Source organism: Sinocyclocheilus anshuiensis, unplaced genomic scaffold (genome assembly GCF_001515605.1).
Source record: "Sinocyclocheilus anshuiensis isolate Anshui unplaced genomic scaffold, SAMN03320099.WGS_v1.1 scaffold288, whole genome shotgun sequence".
NCBI classification, from domain to species: Eukaryota; Metazoa; Chordata; class Actinopteri; order Cypriniformes; family Cyprinidae; genus Sinocyclocheilus; species Sinocyclocheilus anshuiensis.
Genome location: NW_015558570.1, coordinates 680,997 through 701,315, shown reverse-complemented (window position 1 = coordinate 701,315; position 20,319 = coordinate 680,997). Strand labels below are relative to the sequence as shown.

The 20,319-nt window shown below is 37.9% G+C and overlaps 2 protein-coding genes across 3 annotated transcripts in view; one reads left to right on the top strand and one right to left on the bottom strand.

Annotated features, from left to right (window-relative positions):
* The window catches only part of rlig1 (RNA 5'-phosphate and 3'-OH ligase 1), a 3,348-nt gene extending 1,079 nt beyond the window's left edge, over positions 1-2,269 (top strand). For both annotated transcript variants that reach the window (XM_016475183.1, XM_016475182.1), the window contains exons 3-7: positions 179-274; positions 436-552; positions 664-861; positions 1,581-1,750; positions 1,838-2,269. In XM_016475183.1, the coding sequence (XP_016330669.1) occupies positions 179-274; positions 436-552; positions 664-861; positions 1,581-1,750; positions 1,838-2,023 (767 nt within the window). In that variant the 3' untranslated portion in view covers positions 2,024-2,269. The remainder of the gene's footprint in view (positions 1-178; positions 275-435; positions 553-663; positions 862-1,580; positions 1,751-1,837) is intronic.
* A 371-nt stretch (positions 2,270-2,640) lies between these two features.
* The window catches only part of LOC107679595 (centrosomal protein of 290 kDa-like), a 29,118-nt gene continuing 11,439 nt past the window's right edge, over positions 2,641-20,319 (bottom strand). The window contains 41 exon segments of the mRNA XM_016475185.1: positions 2,641-2,825; positions 2,907-2,941; positions 2,944-2,961; positions 3,041-3,135; positions 3,217-3,290; positions 3,631-3,772; positions 3,847-4,021; positions 4,112-4,232; positions 4,784-4,948; positions 5,030-5,116; positions 5,207-5,341; positions 6,616-6,739; positions 6,818-6,973; positions 7,155-7,300; positions 8,342-8,467; positions 9,347-9,568; positions 10,217-10,354; positions 11,492-11,705; positions 11,799-11,998; positions 12,163-12,270; positions 12,371-12,634; positions 12,743-12,877; positions 12,992-13,099; positions 13,199-13,363; positions 14,135-14,590; positions 14,677-14,788; positions 14,887-15,038; positions 15,484-15,689; positions 15,774-15,885; positions 15,959-16,132; positions 16,321-16,551; positions 16,837-16,939; positions 17,106-17,221; positions 17,331-17,480; positions 17,580-17,744; positions 18,730-18,863; positions 18,947-19,031; positions 19,114-19,226; positions 19,343-19,409; positions 19,501-19,601; positions 19,753-19,915. Of these exon segments, the coding sequence (XP_016330671.1) occupies positions 2,643-2,825; positions 2,907-2,941; positions 2,944-2,961; positions 3,041-3,135; positions 3,217-3,290; positions 3,631-3,772; positions 3,847-4,021; positions 4,112-4,232; positions 4,784-4,948; positions 5,030-5,116; positions 5,207-5,341; positions 6,616-6,739; positions 6,818-6,973; positions 7,155-7,300; positions 8,342-8,467; positions 9,347-9,568; positions 10,217-10,354; positions 11,492-11,705; positions 11,799-11,998; positions 12,163-12,270; positions 12,371-12,634; positions 12,743-12,877; positions 12,992-13,099; positions 13,199-13,363; positions 14,135-14,590; positions 14,677-14,788; positions 14,887-15,038; positions 15,484-15,689; positions 15,774-15,885; positions 15,959-16,132; positions 16,321-16,551; positions 16,837-16,939; positions 17,106-17,221; positions 17,331-17,480; positions 17,580-17,744; positions 18,730-18,863; positions 18,947-19,031; positions 19,114-19,226; positions 19,343-19,409; positions 19,501-19,601; positions 19,753-19,915 (5,976 nt within the window). The 3' untranslated portion in view covers positions 2,641-2,642.

The window sequence follows — 20,319 nt, the reverse complement described above, 5'->3', positions numbered from 1 at the left end:
TCATTATTATATATATTTCATATATATATATATATATATATATATATATATATATATGCGCACACACACACACATATGTGGAAATCACTGGTGTATATTCAAGCCAGTTATTTCCATATCCAAAATTAGGATTTTTATTAATTTTATTATTATTTATTATTAATTAATTTGTTTTAAGGGGAACCGTATCTCTGGGCTCGCTTGGATCGGAAACCCACCAAGCAGGCAGATAAGAGATTCAAAAAGCATCAGTATTTGCAGAAGACCTGCAAAGGTATTTTGGTCCAAAATGAATCTTTTTGTATGATTTAACTTTACATAAATATTAGAATTAACAGTGTTATTTCTTGGGTTAACAAGAAAAAGTCACAAAGCAGTGAATAATTATGAAAGTTCTAAACATCGGATATTTTTTGATTCTCTACTAAATAACAGGATTTGTGTGGAACGTAGATGAAGATTTCCGAGAAGTGCCAGAATCCTGGATCGCTGCTCACAGAGTCCAGCATGAGAATGGCCATCCAGTGCCAGACGAACATGGACACATTCCAGGTGGGTTGGTGTCTCTGGAACACACTCTTATTCCTGATCTTCCTGTCACAAGTTATACTGTACTGAGTGAAAATAAAGGCTGCTGATGGCATAGATATATCTGTCATGAAGGTTGGGTTCCGGTGGATCATACCAACAAGCAGTACTGCTGGCACACCTCTGTGGTCAACTATGATTCTGCTGTTGCCCTTGTCCTGAAGACACACGGGGAGGATGAAGGGTTGCTTGAAATTGTCAGCATTCCTCTAGCAGACCTCATGGAGCAAACCCTTGAGCTTATCGGAACCAACGTTAATGGAAATCCATATGGTAAATATAATGTACTGATTTTTTTGTTTTTGAAAAGTCTCTTCTGCTCACCAAGGCTGCGTTTACTTGCTCAAAAACGGTAAAAAATTTAATATTGTGAAATATTATTTAATAATAAAAAATAACTGTTTCTACTTGAATATATTTTAAAATGTAAGTTATTCCTGTGATGACAATGCTGAAAATTCAGCTGTCATTACTCCAGTCTTTAGTGTCACATGAGCCTTCAGAAATCATTCTGATGAAACCATTTTTTTTTCTGAATTCGTTGAAAGTTCAAAAGACAGCACTTATTTGAAATAGATTTTTTTTAACATTGATAATATTTTTACTCTCATTCAAAGTGATAATTTCTTGCAAAAAAAAAAACTTTGAATGCTAGTTTAACTGTTAAGGAAGTAAGAAACTGACAGGAATTCTGTTGGTTTAGGACAGGGTTCCTCAAATCTTGCCCTGGAGGGCCAATGCGCTGCAGAGTTTAGCTCCAACCCTGATCAAACTCACCTACCTGTGATTTTCTAATGATCCTGAAGACACTGATTAGTATACTCAGGTGTGTTTGATTAGGGTTAGAGTAGGGCTGCACGATAAATCGCATGCGATATTTAACGGCGATTTATCGTGCAGCCCTAGGTTATAGCTAAACTCTGCAGGAAAGTGGATCTCGTGGGCCAGATTTGAGGATCCCTGGTTTAGGAAGTAACTCCGTGATTCCGTAGGTTTGGGAAGTAAGAAGTATCCAGTCCATGTTCTGGTGCCCCACGGGGTCCTGCGCATCCGGAACCCTCCTCCAGTGGATTTCCAGCAGCTGTATTCCTGGTTTCAGGAATGCCAAGAGGGGCGAGTGGAGGGAATTGTTTGGCACTGTGATGATGGGACACTGATCAAGGTAAATAAAGGGTTCATACATTAAAGCGTCACTCTTCTGCTGCAGTTATCCACATTTTCTTCAGATCAAATCATTTAAACTCCTCAGATACACCGGCATCATCTCGGTTTGAAATGGCCTGTCGGTGACAGCTTCCTGAACACCAGACCTGTGGTTGTCCATGTAGATGAAAAGCCTGATCCAGATGCTTCCGAGAAGGACTTGTTCAAATCGTTTTCCAGCATAAACGGAAAACTCTTCAGCTGCATACAGGACATTCAGTTTGAACCCTGATCCCATAAAACGAAACTACCAAACATTCCTGATAAATCTGGTTTTAACCAGAGTGAAGAACCTTTGGCAACACTTAATACTGGTCAAAAATGCCTGTTGCGATTTTCCCATTGACATTTTGCTCATATATGCACTTAGATATGTGATGTGCGCGAATGCTGTGATTGCTTTATATTTGCCACTTTTTATTTTCTTTTAGAGTGGAAGTTTTTTTAAAAAATTTTTTTTTAATTCTAAATGTTTTATTTAATTCTTAATTTTGTTTGTTTAAATAGTTTTCAGAGGATGGTTCAGCTATATATATATATATATGGAAATTGACATTGATCGCCATTTATTACAACTAAGGAGTTTAAAAAATGAGGCAGTGATTGATAGATTATACATGTAAAAAGGTAAAAACCTTTCAGTTTTTGCTAGTGAGGCCATAAATCACAAATATTGTAAAACCTAACTTTATATGAAAATGTTATAATATTTTACAAAAAAAATAAATATGAACCTACTTATGAAACACTTAATTGTACTTGAATATAAAGCAAATTAACATTGTACATATTTGGCTCTAACTGAGCAGTAACAATAAAATCGAATGACCTGACAAACGATCTGATGTGTGTTAGCTGATAGACATGTCTATGGGAACCGCCACTCCAAACCGATCCGACAGCTTCTTCAGCTGTTCCTCCAGGATGATGTTTTTCTTCACCTCCAGATTGTAATTGTACTTAAGATCCTCAAGTTACTCGAAAAATGTCGGGTCAAAGTTTTCCAGCTCTCTTGTCAGCTTTTTCACTTAATCCTAAAATGAAAGCATTTATAATGTGACTTGAGATTTAAAAACGGCTGATTCTTTAGGCATTTTGTTTTTCTTCAGGGATACCTGTAATTTCTTCTTTTCAGTATTTGCTGCCTTTGTTCCTGGAGCTCACTGTATCCTACAAAAGGAACAGGTAGATGATATAAGTCTCATGTAGCCACAATATGTATTCATCAAAAAAGCAATGGTGATCTTACCTGGTCCTGCTTTGCTGGTTCCAAACTGCTCATCGTACCATTGAATCTGGCGAAGAAGTTGAGCTTTTTCCCTCTCAACTTGTTCATTGGCCAGTCTAATTGGAAAATATTTGGCAAAGAATGAGTTTTGAGTCATTTTGTGTGCTTTGAAGTCTATGGATATTTACGCGGTTCACCTCACGGACTGATACTCTCTGGCAAGGCCTTCATCTGTGGTCGCTTCCACAGGGATATTTCTAAGCAGTTCCACCTGTTAATACATATTAGGTTATTAGATCTCTGGGAAAAGGAGCATCTTTAGCCAGGAATGCAGTACGTGACTTTTCAAATTGGAACAGATTTTAAAACACATTTGCCAACTTTATAAATGGTTACAGAGAAAAAAAAGACTGAGGGTCACACACACACTACCAGACTTTCAAGTCGTTCCGAACACAGCAAACTCGAGCAGAAACATGTGCCTTGTTGCTAGGAAGCACGTGACAAATGAAAACAAGTGTTGTAAAATTGGCTCAAAATATCAAACATGTTTCAGTAATGGCAGAATATGGTGTTTTTAGTGAATAGCTGAAGAAGAATCAGTGTCTCACTTGTTCCTTCAGCTGGCTGACAGCGTGTTGTGTGGCCTGCTGTTTCTCATTCGCCTCTTTCAGCTGCACCTTCAGCTCTGAAATGCTGGAGTTCTTCTTAGCGATTTCACTCTCAAGACCTTTCATCTTGTTTTCAAATAACCTGTGAAGGGAAGAATTAATAATAATAACTTACATGATGACGAAACTGATTAAGTATTTAAGTAAATGTAATACCTTGACACAACTGAAGATTTCCAGGTCTTGCTGTCTGCCCCCTCTAAAGACGGCCCCTTTGACTGTGCTAATAAGAGCCTCTGACTGGTCTCCTCAAGCTCTGCCTTCAGTTTCTCATTGGCTACTTCAAGGCTGGCATTTGCAACCCTCAGCTTTTCTGCAGCTTCTGCTTCCTGCAATTTGCCACAAAAACATACTGTACCATGACATATTAAGAGCATGTTTTACTGACATGAAGGTAATGGAAAAAAAAACAAAAAAAACGTTTTAATATCTTTACGTAAGCGTTTATTTTCCATCATGATTTTCTCAGTGCCCTTGGTTTTTGACTCGAGTCTTGTTTTAAACTGTTCCTCTTGTTTTTGTTTCAGTTTTTCATTTTCTGACTGTAACAAAGATACACATTATAATAAAAGTAGAAAATAACTGTCACATGACATTCTTAAAACAATATCACAATTGTTGTTTTCACAAATTACACAGTTGCAACTCGCAGATGGTCTTTACTAAATATTATTTTTTTTACTTAAAAAATGTTATTCAATAGATGCATTAATTGATCAATAGTGTCAGTAAATACATTTATAATGTTAAGAAATGCTGTTCTTGAACTTTCTAATCATCAAAGAATCCTGAAAAAAAAATGTATCATGGTTTCCACAGAAATATGAAGCAGCACAAATGTGATCAACATTGATAATATTAAAAGCATATCAGCATCAGCAAAGATCATGTGACACTGAAGGCTGGAGTAATGATGCTAAAAATTGAGCTTTGCCATCATAGAATTAATATATTGATTTAAAAAAACACAGTATTTTTTCCACAGTATTACTGTTTTTGTGATCAAATGCAGCCTTAAAAGACTTCTTTCAAAAACATTAAAGCCCAAACTTGTGAATGGTAGTGTATCATTCAACAGGTTCACAAAATGTACCTTAAGTTTCTCATGGTCTCGTTCCAGTGTAGCAAGCTGCTCCTGCACATTGGCCTCTGATGTCTTCTTTAAGCTCTCATTCTCTCTCTCTACTTTCTCCACTACCTTCTTCATCAGTGCGATGGTCTTCTCCAGTTCAGGTACGGTTTTCCCACTGCGCCCAGACTGCATCAGAAGAGCAAAAGAAATCAGGGAAGGAAATCAGAGGATCAGTGTTTTAAGATCTTAAGAGATGCTGCAACCTACCCCACGAACATGGCTGAGCCTCTTCTCCACTTCAGCTTTCTCCTTCTTCAAAACACTGCACATCTCTTTGAGGTCAGACACCTGATCCTTTCATTACAGGGAGAGTAAAGTAAGTACAACAGATTTTTAAATTGTTTTTATTTTAACATGTTATTAATTATTTCAATTTTACGGTACTTTTAATCGAGGCAGGTCCTTGTTTGCTTGCTCCAGTTGGAAACGAAGCTCCAGGTTCTCCGTGGACAACTTGAGGTTTTCTTTTTGGAGCTCATGTTCTCTTTGAGACGGTGTACCAGAACCACGGCCAGACGTCTGCTGAAACAACAAAGAGATGTTGATGCTGTAGACAACATGCAGCTAAGTAACACCCAGACAACAAACACATTTTAGATACAGGATGGAGAGGGTGCGACACAAAGACACAGTTGCTATGGGACAACAAGCAGACACTCCGGGTCCGGAAAGAAGGTCACAAGCTCAAAGCCAGCTAAGCTATACGGTGGAGAACTAGAAGCTTTGTGTTAGTGCTTCAGTGGAAGCTCCTATGTGTTAAGTACCTTTCGAGGTTTCACTTTGCTTTTCATTGTCTGTTCTTTGTTATTAAAGGCGGTGACCTCTGATTCTACAGATCCAAGAATGTCCAAGACATCAAGTTCAGTTTTAATAACACCTGCGTTCAGCTCCTTAGTGAGGGAACATTTTACGTTCTCACTTAAAATATGGTCCACGTCTTCCTCAGGGATGAAGGACATGGTCTTATCCATTGCTGGTTCTTCAGGCAATAGTTTGGCATCAGCTGTGCTGAGTGCTGCTGCTTCTTCAAGCTCTTTAGATCCTGCAGATGTTTTCAAATATTGGCTTGGATCACCTTCGGATTTCAAAGACTCGATACGTTGTTCTTCAGGTTCTTGCTCCTTATCTCTGTCCTGTTGCTCATCCTCCAGATGTTCTTTTAATATCTCTGGCTCCGTGTGAGTCCTACTTTCTTCTGCGTTTGTCTTTTCATTTTCAGTTTTTTGATCTTCATCAAGAGGCTTATGTCATCTCTTGATGTGTCAGTCCTGAATCTAGTTCTTCTGCATCTCCATTAGTCTTCAGTTCTTCCTCTTGTCCTCCTCGAGTTTCATCTGGTTCCTCTATATAATTCTCAACCAATCCCTGTTTTTTGTTGTCTTCTTCCTGTTCTACATCTGCAACGCTCTCTTCTACATTCTCCTTGCTCTTTTCCTCATCTTGACTCACTTCTGCTGCACTCATGCTTCTGAATGAAGTTTGAGTTGCTTTGTCCTCTGTAACTGCTATTTCCTTTTCGGGGACAGCTTCTTTTCCAGGGATTGTGTCATTTACTAATGGAGACCGAGTTTGTTCACCTTCACTAATATCGAAAGTCATATAATGAACAACTTTTGAGGACCAACTGAGCTGAGGTGGTGATGCCACATGTTTTTTCTTCATTATCAGAGATGGAATAGAGGTATGTAGAAAGAAACAGGTTTGAGAGAGAGCGTAAGAGTGAAATTAGTGGGGTGAAATTCATGAAAAGTGTTGAAAGGCAAAATGTTTGTCACGCAAAGTGTTACACCTACAGATAGTCTGGATGGAGACTCTTTGGACAGTTGACTCTCCAGGGAGTGAAGCCTCTCCTCAAGATAACGGTTCCTGATGGTGATATCCTCAATTGCGGCATCACGGGGTAAAGCCTGCTGCTGCCTGCAAAATCAATGGTATATATATAAAAAAAAATTTGAACAAATTGGCACAATGGCACGATTGCTAGGCAGAACACACTTTATCACTTTGATTTGCTGCTCCAATTCAGCATTCCTTTTTTGTAGCTTCTCAATCTCTCTGTCAGCCTCGAGGGTCCGTACACCAACGACCTGATCTGCAGACACTCCTCTGCCCTTTAGTTTCTTCTGGAGACCCACCTTCTCCTGCTCCAACCTTCATAGACATCAGGCAAAATAAACATGATTGGGAATCTTCAACTTTTGTTCTTACTATTAATAATTGCTAAAGTTAAGCTCACGTTTCTTGCATACATTTTGGCCACATTTATTTAAGATTCAAACTATTAATGCATCATTTGAAACTGTCCATTATGTGGATAGATTACAGCACAGACCTGCTGTAAAGTTCCTTGATCGTTGTTAATTGTTTAGCCAGAGATTCCACTTCTTTCTCCTTCTCCTTGAGAACGCTCTGCACTTTCTCCACCCTGGCCTGCCACTTTTTACCTTCCTCCCATCTCACGATTTCTTCTTTAAAGGACTGCAAAAATAGGAAAAATTCACATATATACAGTTATTTTGTTAATAAATCAGAAGGATTAAACAAATCAGAGAAACATAATGATGTAATTATAATGATTACTATACTTCTTCAATGACTCAGACATGATCAGAAAGCAAGCTACACTATAAGACTTCACCACAAAATGCAAAATTAAATGTGTGTGTCAAAGAATAAAGCCCCGTTCACACTGCCAGCGACCTTCACGCTGCGTGTCGCTAGACTTTGTACTGTGAAGACGCTTGTGGGCATTTCTAGTGCTGTCGCTCTAATGTCATTGGTAGACTGCACGTCTGGACATATCTTAGAAAATACAATCACAATCTATATATATAGCCAGTAAAACTAATATATCATTCTAATTTGACTAGGAATTAGACTTAAAAGAAATAAAAGTAGCATTCTGCTGTTGGTGAGGGTTGTTATTTAAACTACAGCAGCGCTCAGTGCATTACATCATTAACCAGTGCTAAACATGAACATCAATGTATGAATCAAACTCACTAAGACTGCCAACAGTTTCTTTTCCATGCATCATTTTTAATATCTATGCATGTGGCTAAGGCTAAATCATATAAAACAGTGAAATCGCTCCGGAACTCCATCCTATCTTGCCTGCCCTGCACTCGAGACGGTGACGTGTGAGCGCTACTGACAAGATTCTTCACTCCTATTGATTGATGCTTGAGAAATTCGCTGTTCATTTGCATAAAGTGAAACTATTCTTAACTTTTGTTGCATGACTCCCGTCGCTTGCCATGCCCACATTCTGTTGCCAATGGTTGCCATTGTTGCTTGTGTCGCTGGAAGTCGCCAGCTCTCCACTGAAAATAAATGGGATCATGTCGCTTTGTCGCTGCGTGTTGCTGGTGGTGTGAACAGGGCTTAAGAGCTCAAGCAAACATCTGACATCAAATTACATATGTAAAGGCTTCTTTAGCCTTCTTCTACATCAATTTCTACAGATAATTTACCTTTAACGGCCTAACGTTTCTTGTAGTAAATGCAATTCTAGTTCACCTTCTCGTTCAGGACGCTCCTCTTGTCTGCAGGCTCTGAGATGCTCTTCCTGTCCAGCTCCTGCTCCAACTTACAGATCTTCTTCTGAAGAGCTTCAACTGTGGGCCCATCACTCTCAACCTGAACCTGCACAGACAAACACCAAATACACACACAAAAACACATCTTTATTTATTTAGACTCTCATTTTATTCTTACTGACAATTTTATTTTCTTTATCTCCTTTCATAAATGTACGATTTTCAAATGTTTTTGAAAAAAGTTTCTTAAGCTCAACAAGACTGCATTTATTTGATCAAAAATACAGTAAACCCAGTAATATTTTGAATTATTGCAATTTAAAATAACCGATTTCTATTTTAATACATATTCCTGTGATGCAAATCTAAATTCTTTTATTCATTACTCTAGTCTTCAGTGTCACATGATCCTTCAGAAATCATTCTCATATGCTGATTTGCTACTCAAGAAGCATTTATTATTATTATCAATGTTGAAAACAGTTGTGCTGCTTAATATTTTTATAAAGACTGATTCATTTTTTTTTCAATATTCATAGTTTAAAATTTGAATTTGTATAGTATATAATGTTTTGAATGGTAGTGTACATGACTTCAGTAAAGAACTTGGTAAACAAGTTTAAAAGGTGCTACAGTATATAAATAAAGTTGAATTTGAACATTGTAATTGTAAAAAAGCTAAGAGGACTATGATTATACATACAAATGTTTTTTTTCTTCCCAGTGACCACAAACTCTGATAAGAGCGAGGATCTGCACAATGGTGTCTAGACGTATTCATTGTCATCAAAGAAGGGCTTTGTTCAACCAGACACAGAGCAGAAGCTCTTCTTTTGCAGACAAAAAAGGGCCGCTGACTCAGTCAGTGTCTAAGTGCTTTTGCGTCACTGGTAGAATTACTCAAGAACAGCGAGACATAAATTTCTTGACCTTAACCACTCACAGTACAAGTGAATAAGTGTGAAAAAAACACATGTGGTCTAACCTGTAGGCCGCTGCTGAGTCTCTGGACCTTCTTCTTCAGCTCATTCAGCTGATCCTCCAGAGTCTCTTTTTCACTCCGCAGCTTGTTATGTGATTTCTGGCTCCCCTGCAGATCCTTGTTTAAGTTCTCCAGCTCCTCTCTCAGTGAGTTTTCTCTGGCTTTTGCTGCTCGTACGCCATCTTTAGCCAGCTGGAGCTCCTCATTAAGGTCCTTTACACATGCCTACAGGGATAAATAATTGCATGGTTAGGGTTGGGATAAAATTCAGTCCTCGTAAAATGTTATGGGTGTTTTTAAAACCATAAAGTCTAAATTTCATTGGTTGCTCCAATCAATGAACTGTACAATGGCATTTTTTTTTAAAACTCGATTGATAAATGAGTAATGAGAGCAACTGACCAAAGCTTTTTAAAACGAGTTATGAGTAATATATGTTTGTTACATTTTAAACAAATTAATAAACTGATAATTATTTGTAAGTTTTAAAGTGATTTATTCAGTTACATTTTTATTTTTAATGAAGTGTTAATTTATTTATTCAATTTATTTTCATGTTACCTTCCTCCTAGTCTTACATAAAAAAAATTATTTTTTATTTAATTTTGTTTAGTTTTTTTTTTTAATGTTTACTTTGCATTGCTTTGTTCACAGTTTTCAAGGATGAATGGATGGTCAAGCAATTTGATGAGCTTCTACAAAGTGACCGATACATTTTTTCTCACTTGAATAATTGAATGATTCACAACAATCGATAAGGGAAATATTTTCTACTTTTGAAAGCTGATGCAAAAGTTTGGAACCAATGATTTACAGTTGAAAAGTAAAGGTTTAGAAATAGGGTAAGAATTTAAGTTTCTTCCTTATTTTTACCCTTAGCTCCTTGGTCTGTTTGTCGACAATCTGTTGAACGTTAAGGGCCTCTTCCTTCTGAGCAGCATTGGCGATGATCTGCTATTCTGCTTGAGATGTCAACTCTGCACGAAGCTCCAAGAGAGCTTTACTGAGAGCCTGCGGATTAGGAACCGAGTTCTGATTTTAGTCATGTTCAAATATCACCGTGGAAAAACCTATCCAGAACAATTAAAGGGGTCATATGATGCGATTTCAAGTTTTCCTTTCTCTTTGGAGTGTTACAAGCTGTTCGTGAATAGATAAGATCCCAAAAGTTGCAAAGACTAAAGTCTCAAACCCAAAGAGATATTCTTTATAAAAGTTAAGACTCGTCCACGCCCTCCTAAAACGCCTCGTTTAAACACGCCCCCACATGTCTACGTCACAGTGTGGGAAGATTTGCATAATGCGGCCCAAATGTTCACGCAAAGAAAGAAGGCGTAACTTTGATTCTCGCTGTACTATTGTTGCCGCTGCCGCGGCCATGTCGTGGAGAGACTGTGTGTTTCGTTGTGAAAGCGAAACTACTTTCTTTGGTCTTCCAAAAGAGGACACAACTAGAAATCAGTGGTTAAGTTGTATTTACAACACTGTTCCAGAACAGTTCAAACCAAATATTCAGATTTGAGCAACGCATTTTACGGAGGACGATGACTCCGGTTTCCTGGGAGAGTAGCCTACAATGCCGGTGTTCTGGTGTGGTTTTATGTTTACGCGGCGCAATGCAGTAATTATGTCCCCACTAGATGCAACAAATGCCTCGTTTATAATGGGTTTTATTGTTTTTTTGGACACCGGGACACGGCATCACAGTATGGTAAGGGGCATAACATTTCCGTCACATGCTTGAGGAATTCGGCCAATCACAACACACTGGATAGCTGGCCAATCAGAGCACACCTCGGCTTTCAGACCGATGAGCTTTGTAAAAATCGACGTGTTTCAGAAAGGCAGGGCATAGAGGAGAAACAATAATGTACAGTATGTGGAAAATAATGTGTTTTTTGAACCTTAAACCGCATAAACACATTTCATTACACCAAATGCACAAAATAATGTTCTTTTTTAGCAACGTCATATGACCCCTTTAAGGTGCAACATTTTGGCGAAATTTAATGGAAAAAAAGGCCCTCATGAGATATTCCCAATAGCGCAGATTTCTATTGAAATTATTACTGAATTTTGCCTGTGAAAATTCGCCAATCAATGCTAATTGTAACTGCACATTTACTCTAGTTGTCCACTGTGTGGTACCTTCAGCTGTTTCTCCTTGAGGGCCAACTGAGTCTTCAACCGCTCCACGAGGTTCTTCATGGTGTTGGATGGTGACCTGACATTAGCCTCTTTCTGGGCCTCTAGCTCCGTGCGGAGGTAATGCAGCTCTTTCTCCATCTGAATGAGCTGAGCTCTCAGCTCTTCTGCCTCCTGGGACAGACCCTTCACTTGGGCAACATGTCTCTCCTCAAGTCTTGGAAAGGAAAGCTCATTAAAAGTGACACAAGGAATCAATATCATGATACTGATCAGTATTGAAAAAAGCGGGCTTGTTTTAATTTCTCACCTGGATATTTCTGCAGCATGCTCCATGGCTTGTGCTGCAGTCACCTGTTTTTGTTGGTCCAGCTCTGCAGTGACGACCTTCAGCTTGTGTGTCAGTGAGGAGAGAGAATTGTTCTGCTCGGTCACCGTCTGCTCCATTTCTGCCAACCGCATCAAGTGCTTATTGGTCAGTACAGTGATGGTGAGCTTCTTCATTAGCTCCTAGAGAAGAATAAAACCCAGGAGTAGCCCAATAAAGATTACAGCTGCCATGATTTACTGTATGACATTATTATATATATTATGTGCACTATATATTTGTTCTTTCTTGATCCATTTCTGGCAAGCTATAATAAGTTGAGCTTTATAATGAATACTCTAGGTACCAGAGCGGTCTGTTTGAAACAGTCCAGTGATGTGTCCATGAAGACATCCAGTTTCTGATGCAGGGACCTGACCTCTTCCTCATGCCTTTTGGCAATCTCTTCCTGCTCCTGGGAGAATAAAAATGAAGATATACATTATGAGCTTTTATATGGTTTTGTTGTGCAATTTGGATCACCAATTTATGAAGTCTGTTTTTTAAATAGGCACCTGATGAGCCTTTGCTAACAGGTTCTGGTACTTCTTGAGAACCTCTTCTTTCTGATCCAGACGCCCCTGTAGGTTATTAATGGTCTGGTGGGCGACCTTCAGGGCGGGCTGGCTATCAGAGTCCTCTTGTTTGCTCAGGTCAGCTAGGAGTTTCTCTCTCTCAGCAGCGGCTGGTAGGCGAAGCCTCAGTTCATTGATCACTTTGTCTCTGGATAAGATGTTTTGCTCTGATGTACACAAAGCAGCTTCTTTTTCCTTCAGCTTCTGCTCAGAGAGAAAGAAACTCCTTGTAACATAATCTTAAAAACAAGGTTTACAATTGGTAAAGCTGACTTAAATTATTACCCAGTCACTTGATGGATAAAAAAATACCTCTTCCAGACTTTTGAAGGTGGCTTTTGTCTCAAGGATGGTACGAACATGCTCTTTGATTTTTCCAAGACCGTAGTCTAACTGGTGCACTAAAGGCTGATTTGGATCCGGTAGAGAGCCTGTGGCTTCCTCAAACTAAAGCCAAACAGGACAAGTTAAGTTTAATTTAAATTGTAGTTCAGTAAACTGCTTACCAGAGTACAGTAACAAAAATTTGTCAAGTCTGCAAAGAGTCAGTGTTGACGGAACCTTCTGAGCTGTGCTTAGGCCTTCATTCTGCTGTTTCTCATAGGTGTCGAGTTGGCGCTCCAATTGCACCTCTCTCTGATCCCAGATCAGTTGCCGCTCCTCGAGAAGCTAATACAATGATAACAAATAAGATTAGAAATCATGCATGAAGTAAGCTCTCTATACTGTAATAAATAGGGAAGAAACATGTTTAAATGTAATACTGACGTTATTCTGCTGCACCAGATCCTCTTCCAGGCCACCGATGGTGCGTTCCTGCTCAGCCACAATGTTCCTAAGGTATTTTATCTCTTCCCGCTGGGCACCAAGCTCTCTGCTTTGCCTCATTTCCAACAGACGAACTTCCTCTAGTTTCTTATGCCACTCACTCACCTGTAGGGGTTGATATTAAGCTGTAAACACTGCAGCGGAGTGTAAATTTATGTTTATGGGAACAATTTTCTTTATTAATAGGGAGTAATGTAATTCATGTGAATCATTTACAAGTAAATATAATAAAATCTATTAAGAATATAGGAAGAAATTAGGATTTTTTAAAAAGAAAATGGTGGCTATTTTTAGGTTCATTGATCGCTGTGAAATAGTTTTTTTTTTTATTACTGTGATGCAAAAATTACTGTATTAAAAAGATTACATTATACAGTAATAATAATCTTAAATAATCTTTAAAAAAAAAATCTGGATGCATTACAAGAAGGAGAGTGGTTATTTTGTGTAAATGCAAATATATTAATATATAAAATGTATGTCACTGCCAAAATGTTTGGCCATGACTGTGTGTACATATATATATATATATATAGATATATATATATATATATAGATATATATATATATATATAGATATATATATATATATATAGATATATATATATATATATAGATATATATATATATATATAGATATATATATATATATATAGATATATATATATATATATAGATATATATATATATATATAGATATATATATATATATATAGATATATATATATATATATAACGTTTATATAACATATCTTTTAAATATATAATTTATTATTATTAACATTTATTATAAATAAAAATGATACATTTTTTCATAGCAATAAAATATGATTGCAAGAATCATATCACAACTCTATTTGTAATCAATCAACCTACTTTCTGAGCTCCTTTGGCATCTTTCAGTGTTGCTATGAGCACTTCCAACCCCTTCAGCTTTAGCTCCAGTTCTTGTGCTTTTCCTTCTGCTTTCCTCCTCTCCTCCTCTGCCTTATGTGCTTCCTCCCTGGCCCGTTCCTTGTCCTCTTGCAGTTGGAGCATGGTGTTGGAAAACTTCTCCTGTTGGGCCAGTGGCAGGGCTCCTGAGAACTGTCTGCAGAGAGCCTGGATGGTGTGGCGGAGGTGTCTGGCCCGCTGGTGACCCTCCTGCCTCGCATGCCACAGTACCTGCTGCTGAGCATCCATCTGCTGTTCAACTCTGAGCTTCTGCGCTTCAAGTTTCTGCAGGCGTGTGTTGGTGGCTTCCAATTGGCTGATGGCTGAGGTCTCGCTCAACTGGAGAGCCACAATGTGCTGGTGAAGATTGGCGATAAGGGCCTTTTCATTGGACTGAGCCTGAAGAGGAGATGTGCAATTACGGACGTGATCAAGAGGCTGCACAGCTGAAAAAAAAATGTAAGAAAAGCATGAGAAAAACATACCTGGTAGTCCAACACCTGTCTCCTCAGGCTTTCAACCTCCTTCTCTCTTGACTGCTGTCTGGCCTCCAGAGCAGACACTTGCATTTTAGCGACATCAGACACTTCCCGCAATCTGCAAACATTTCAAAACTCTTAAAACACGTTTGTATACATTTTCTTGTGATATGTTATCATAGCAAGCATATGCACAGGCTGAGGCATCAGGCTTACTCGGACACTTCAATCCACAGGTCTGCATCTGTTTTCTCCAGTTCGGTGATTCGCTTGCGATCGGCATCGCTGATGTCTTTGCTTACACTGTCCGCCAGCTCATCCCTGAGCTCCCGCTCGATCCGCTGAGCCTCCAGGTATAATGTTGTGAGCTGTACAGGCATACAGAAATATATACAAAATATTCAACATACTGCGTTTAAAAAAAAAAAAAAAATTAAAATAAAAAGCTTATTTAATGTTCAACACACTGCGTTTTATAAAAATAAAATAAAGTGTTTGAAAGTGTTTAAAATTGTGTTATATAAAACGAAACCAAATCATATTATTATAGTTTATAATAATTAAATAAAATAAATAAAAAGTATATTTAATGTTAATCTGTTTTATTAAAATAAAAAACATATTAAATTTTTAACACTGTGTATTATAAAAATAAAACAAAATTTATTTAATGCTCAACATAATATGCTTTATTAAAATAATAAATTAATTATATATAATTATAAATAAAATAAAATAAAATGTGGTGTTCAAGCTAAGGTATGGTTGCTATATTCTGGATGCTATGTGATGCAAGAGATAAATCAGACCCACCTCAGCAAACTTGGTCTCTAGCTCAAAGTTGCGCTCTTCCACCTGTTTGAGGGAGTTCCTCAGGTGCTCGTACATCTTCTGAGCATGTTCCGCCCTTTGCCTTTCATTTAACTCCTTCATCTCCAGCGTTGTGATGTGTCTGGACACAGATACAATCTCGCTGTTGGCCAGGGCTTTGGCTGCCTTGCCCATGCTGTTCTCACCACCTGTGAACACCAGAAATCAATTACATCATTTGCAATGCTTCAACATTGCTTTTGTTTATTGTATCTATTAGCAGTGACGTTTACCAGTCGTGCTGATGTTTTCCCAGGCCTGCTCCAAAGTGTGAAGCGTCTCCTTGCTGATCTCAAGCTCTTTATTGATGAAGTTAATGCGCTCAAGTAAAGACACATTCTCCTTCTGAAAGGAAAGGAGAGTACTGTAAGAAAAACAAAGAATGTCCATTGCTTAATGTAACCTGCAAGCGATGTACCTCCAAGTGCTCCAGTGTGGTTGTCTTCTGAACAAGGTGATTGTCTTTCTGTAGAAGGTTTCTGTACTTGATGGTGAGCTCGGTGTATTGTTTATTGGCTCTCTCCAACTCTGATGCAGGAACACTACTGTCAAGGGATTTCTGCAATGCGGCCATATTAAACGCTGCCATCTCCTAAGGGCAAAGAAAGTTACAGAGGTCAGCAAAGGTCAGTCACAGCCATCACCAAAGATGACCACCATCCCTCATAGTGAAAGACCAATATATATTGGCCAGGCTGACTATTCTGTCAAAACAAAGCCTTGGAAATTCCATCATTCATCATTTTCTTTTCCATCTTTTTGAGTGATACATTGGCCTACCTTGTACCTCTGCAGGTAGCCGATTCTTTCAGTTACAGCGGCCTCCATTTGAGTGAAATCGTCCTTCAGTTTGCCATTCTCCTTCCTCAAGTGTTGCTCGAGCTCAAGCAGAGTCGTATAACGTCGTGTCAGACACTTCTCATTCGCCCTGAGAACCGCCATTTTTCGGGCCGTCTCGGCCAGCTCCCGTCTGATCTCATTCGGGTCCTTTTCAAGAGCCTCAAGCCAGTGCTGGGAATGAGTCAAACAGATAATGGGAAACATGAAAGGGATAAATTAGAAACTTAGTGTTTTATTTGATTTTATATTATATGAAGTCTTGAGGCATCTAATAACCATTAGCTGAACAGATTTTTTCCCACCACAATGTTGAATCTTTATTCTGAGACAAATTCCAAGGGTGTTTCAAATTAGTGACATCAGTTTGTTAGCAAATCGCTATAGTTATACAGGTTTGAGTAACAGGTGAGTAAATGAACACCATTTTAATTTTGGGTGTAAATGATCAAGACTTACATTGTACTCTTTGATTTACACTGCGTCCACCTCCCTTTGTTCCTCGAATTTGGATTTCAGTTCGGCAAAAGAGTCTCTCTCTTTCTGCCAAGACTCCCTCTCGCTAAATCGGAGCACATGAGGTGATTTAAAATCATGCTTTATTGATCTCTGAACATATGTATAATCAAACATATTTTATAATATAATATAAACAATATTATTTTGGATCAGCATACCTTTATGTATAGAATATTTGATATTTAAACTCTCTTATTGGCTCGGCATACCTTTGATACTCCTTGTATAGTAGTCCTTGTTGATGGCGGATCACTGCAAATTTCCTTTTATATTCTTCCAGAGCCGAACTGAGCTGCTCAATGGAATCTTCTTTGTTTTTGATCTCCTGAACATCCACAGTCGGGAGTCTTAATATTATGTACGTTACATCTGGTTTCTGTTATAATGTGATACAGTAATCGGACTGACACACACACACACACACACACACACACCTGTAGGAGTTGTACCATGTACTCGTTGAGTGTGTTGATGACCTCCGCACTAGTGGGCGTCATCTCTTCAGGCAGAGCTAATGACTTGTAAGGGATGGCAGTGGCAGTTGATTTGCCCACTGATTCAACCTCACTTTCCAAGCAAGCAATCTACAAAAAGAAGTCACATATGTGAAAATGGTGACAGTGAATTCAAAATCTATTTTTTTTAATCCAGTAAACGTTTGAGTTGGTATTGTGAGTAAATACCTTCTCATTAGCTTTAGTTAACTGATTGAGAGTGTTTGCTGCCTCCTCTCTAGCTGCCTTCATCTCTTGCCGTAGCTCCTCGTTGCGGCCGGTCAGCTGATCTACCTGCGTTCTGAGGTGGAGGCTTGCATCAAACTTTCCCTCGGAGTACTTCATCTCCAGAGCCTTAAGATAAACAAAATTATCACTCACAAATTGTGACAGGATATTTAGGAATCGTAATCTCATTTTGCTGCAAGTTTAGGGACCACAAACTTCATATTCATGTATGCGAGACTGAATAAAAGTTAATACATTTTGAGTGCAAAATGCAAGTCACATTATCACAAATGTATCAGGATGACTAATCACTAATCCTGCACAAATTCTGTACTTGCATTTGAATGCCTACTATCACTTGATCGATGTTCATCGGTTTTCCTCAGTATAATTGCATTTTGTAAAGGTTTTTTTTTAATAAAATGTCAAATTTAAACTAATATGATAATCGTTACAGCTACGAATGAGAGTGATGTACTCTCAGCTCAGTTAAACACATTTCACCACAGCAAGGCCATTAAATGTATAATTTTAAATGCATAATTATGACTGGTTTCACAGACAGGGCTTAAATTAAGCCAGGAATAAGCAATAGTTCAATTAGGACATTTAAGTAGCTTTTATAAACGTGCCTTAGAAAAAACATTAACTGTGTACATCTTGAGAAAAATCAATGGCACTTACATATTTGAAGATATGTCAGTGCAAGTTTCTTTCAGTTAAAACAGCTCAGACATGCATTTTAGTCTGGGACTAGGCTTAATATTAATATAAGCTTATATTACTAAATAATACAAAATAATTATTTTACATTAAATATTCTATTTTTCATTAAAATGTATACTTTTATATTTAAATTCATAACTTAATGCATAATTCTAGTTTTTATTATTTCTTTATAAATTATTTATTATTATGTTTTCTCACAGTCCCCCCCTCCCCTTAAATATTATATTTAATTATAATCATAAAATGTATTATATATTTTTAAATGATTATTTATAATAATTCTAAATATGTAATTATTTATTATAGATAATAATAAAATATTTTAGATTTATTATTGTAATTTTTCACATAGTGTGGGCCCTCTAAATGGTGGTAAATGTACATCGACGAGTCTGTCTAGGCTGGGAATGCTGACGCCAGTGGATGTGGGTGTTTTCTTCTGAGTGTCCTGGATGGCCCGCAGGATCTCCTTCATGCCCTGCTCCAGCTGTTTATTCTCACTCAGCATTTCATTCACTGCAGGAGAGAGAGAAACATTATAGTCACAGAAACCACCTGACATTGCAAGTGTGCAAAGGGCACGCGGTGATGCTGCTCACATCTGGCTTTGAACTGGGCGGATTCTGTTCTCTTGAGCTCAAGTTCTTTCTCTTTGTTGCTCAGCTCTTTCTGCAGATGCTCATTCTGAGAAAAAAAAAAGGTTGTTAGCTTAGCTTTAATGCTTTTATGATGTTCAAAACTCATTCTTTTCTGATAAAAGGCTTACTTTGCGTTTCATCTCTTCGTCTGTGAATCCAGAGACAGGCCTCTCTCTAAAAGATCTGCTGGGCTTTTCTTCAACACTGTCATCACGCAGTGAACTACTAACTACTGATATGCCTTAAAAAGGAAATGTGCTGTCAGGTTTCATTATATAAAGCAACCAAATGATCTGTTTATGTGAATAGGACATGAGTGTGTAACTGATATGCACCATCTTGGAGATAATATCTCACCTTTGTCCTTCACCAGCGCACGAATGTGTTGTTTAAGCTCGAGACTTTCCTCCTCCAGACGCTCAATCTAAGGAGAGTCGCGTTAGGGGTCACAGACAAAATTAAAGAGGGCTAACAGAGCAAAGTCACACCATAAAGACAACGCTAATCGGTTTTACCTCTTTCAGCAGGACCTGGTTCTCTGCTTTGTACTGTCTCTGCTTCAAAATCTTTGATCTGCGGAATTCACTCAAATCCAGTTCTTCCTTTTGATTTAATCCTGGTGTGGGAAAACGATCCCAATGAGGGTCATAGCAGATTTTTATCTTAGCAAAATCAGCAAGGGATATGAAAACAATCTAATATGTCTAGGTGTAGGGATAATTTATACGGGATTCCTGAAAGAATAAAAGCAGGTTGAGGAAACTTACCAAGGCGTTCTCGTAGGTCTTCATTCTCATCTAGCAGATTGTTGATTTTGATCTCCAGTTGGTTTATCTCTTTTATCATGGATTCTACTTCCCAGTCTCTCACTCGGATTTGATTTTTACATACTTTGATCTCAGTGATGGCTGCTTCCAAACCACCCGTCCCCTAAAAGACAGTGGAGTGTTTCAAGCCAAACTTCTATTTAGGTTTATTGTAAAATTCTATAAGTTAAAGTGACTCACTTGTTGTTTTCGGAATGTTTATCATTTGAATTATTTGTGATCAAGTGTTGCTACTTTCCAACAGAAATTGTAGAAGTTGCATCAAAAATGTTCTATTTGAGAAGTTGCCCCAACGCATTATTGCTAGAATTGATGAGAATTTTAAAATTAGATAAATAAATCAAGAGCAACCTGATATAATTCATTTTATTTGAAAAGATGGATTATTTGAACATAAATTGGAATATCTTAATATATTAGTAATATACGAGTGTTCACAATGATTGGTGCAATAAAACAACAAAAATTAATGAAAATGTTGATTATATCACTCATTAAATATATATA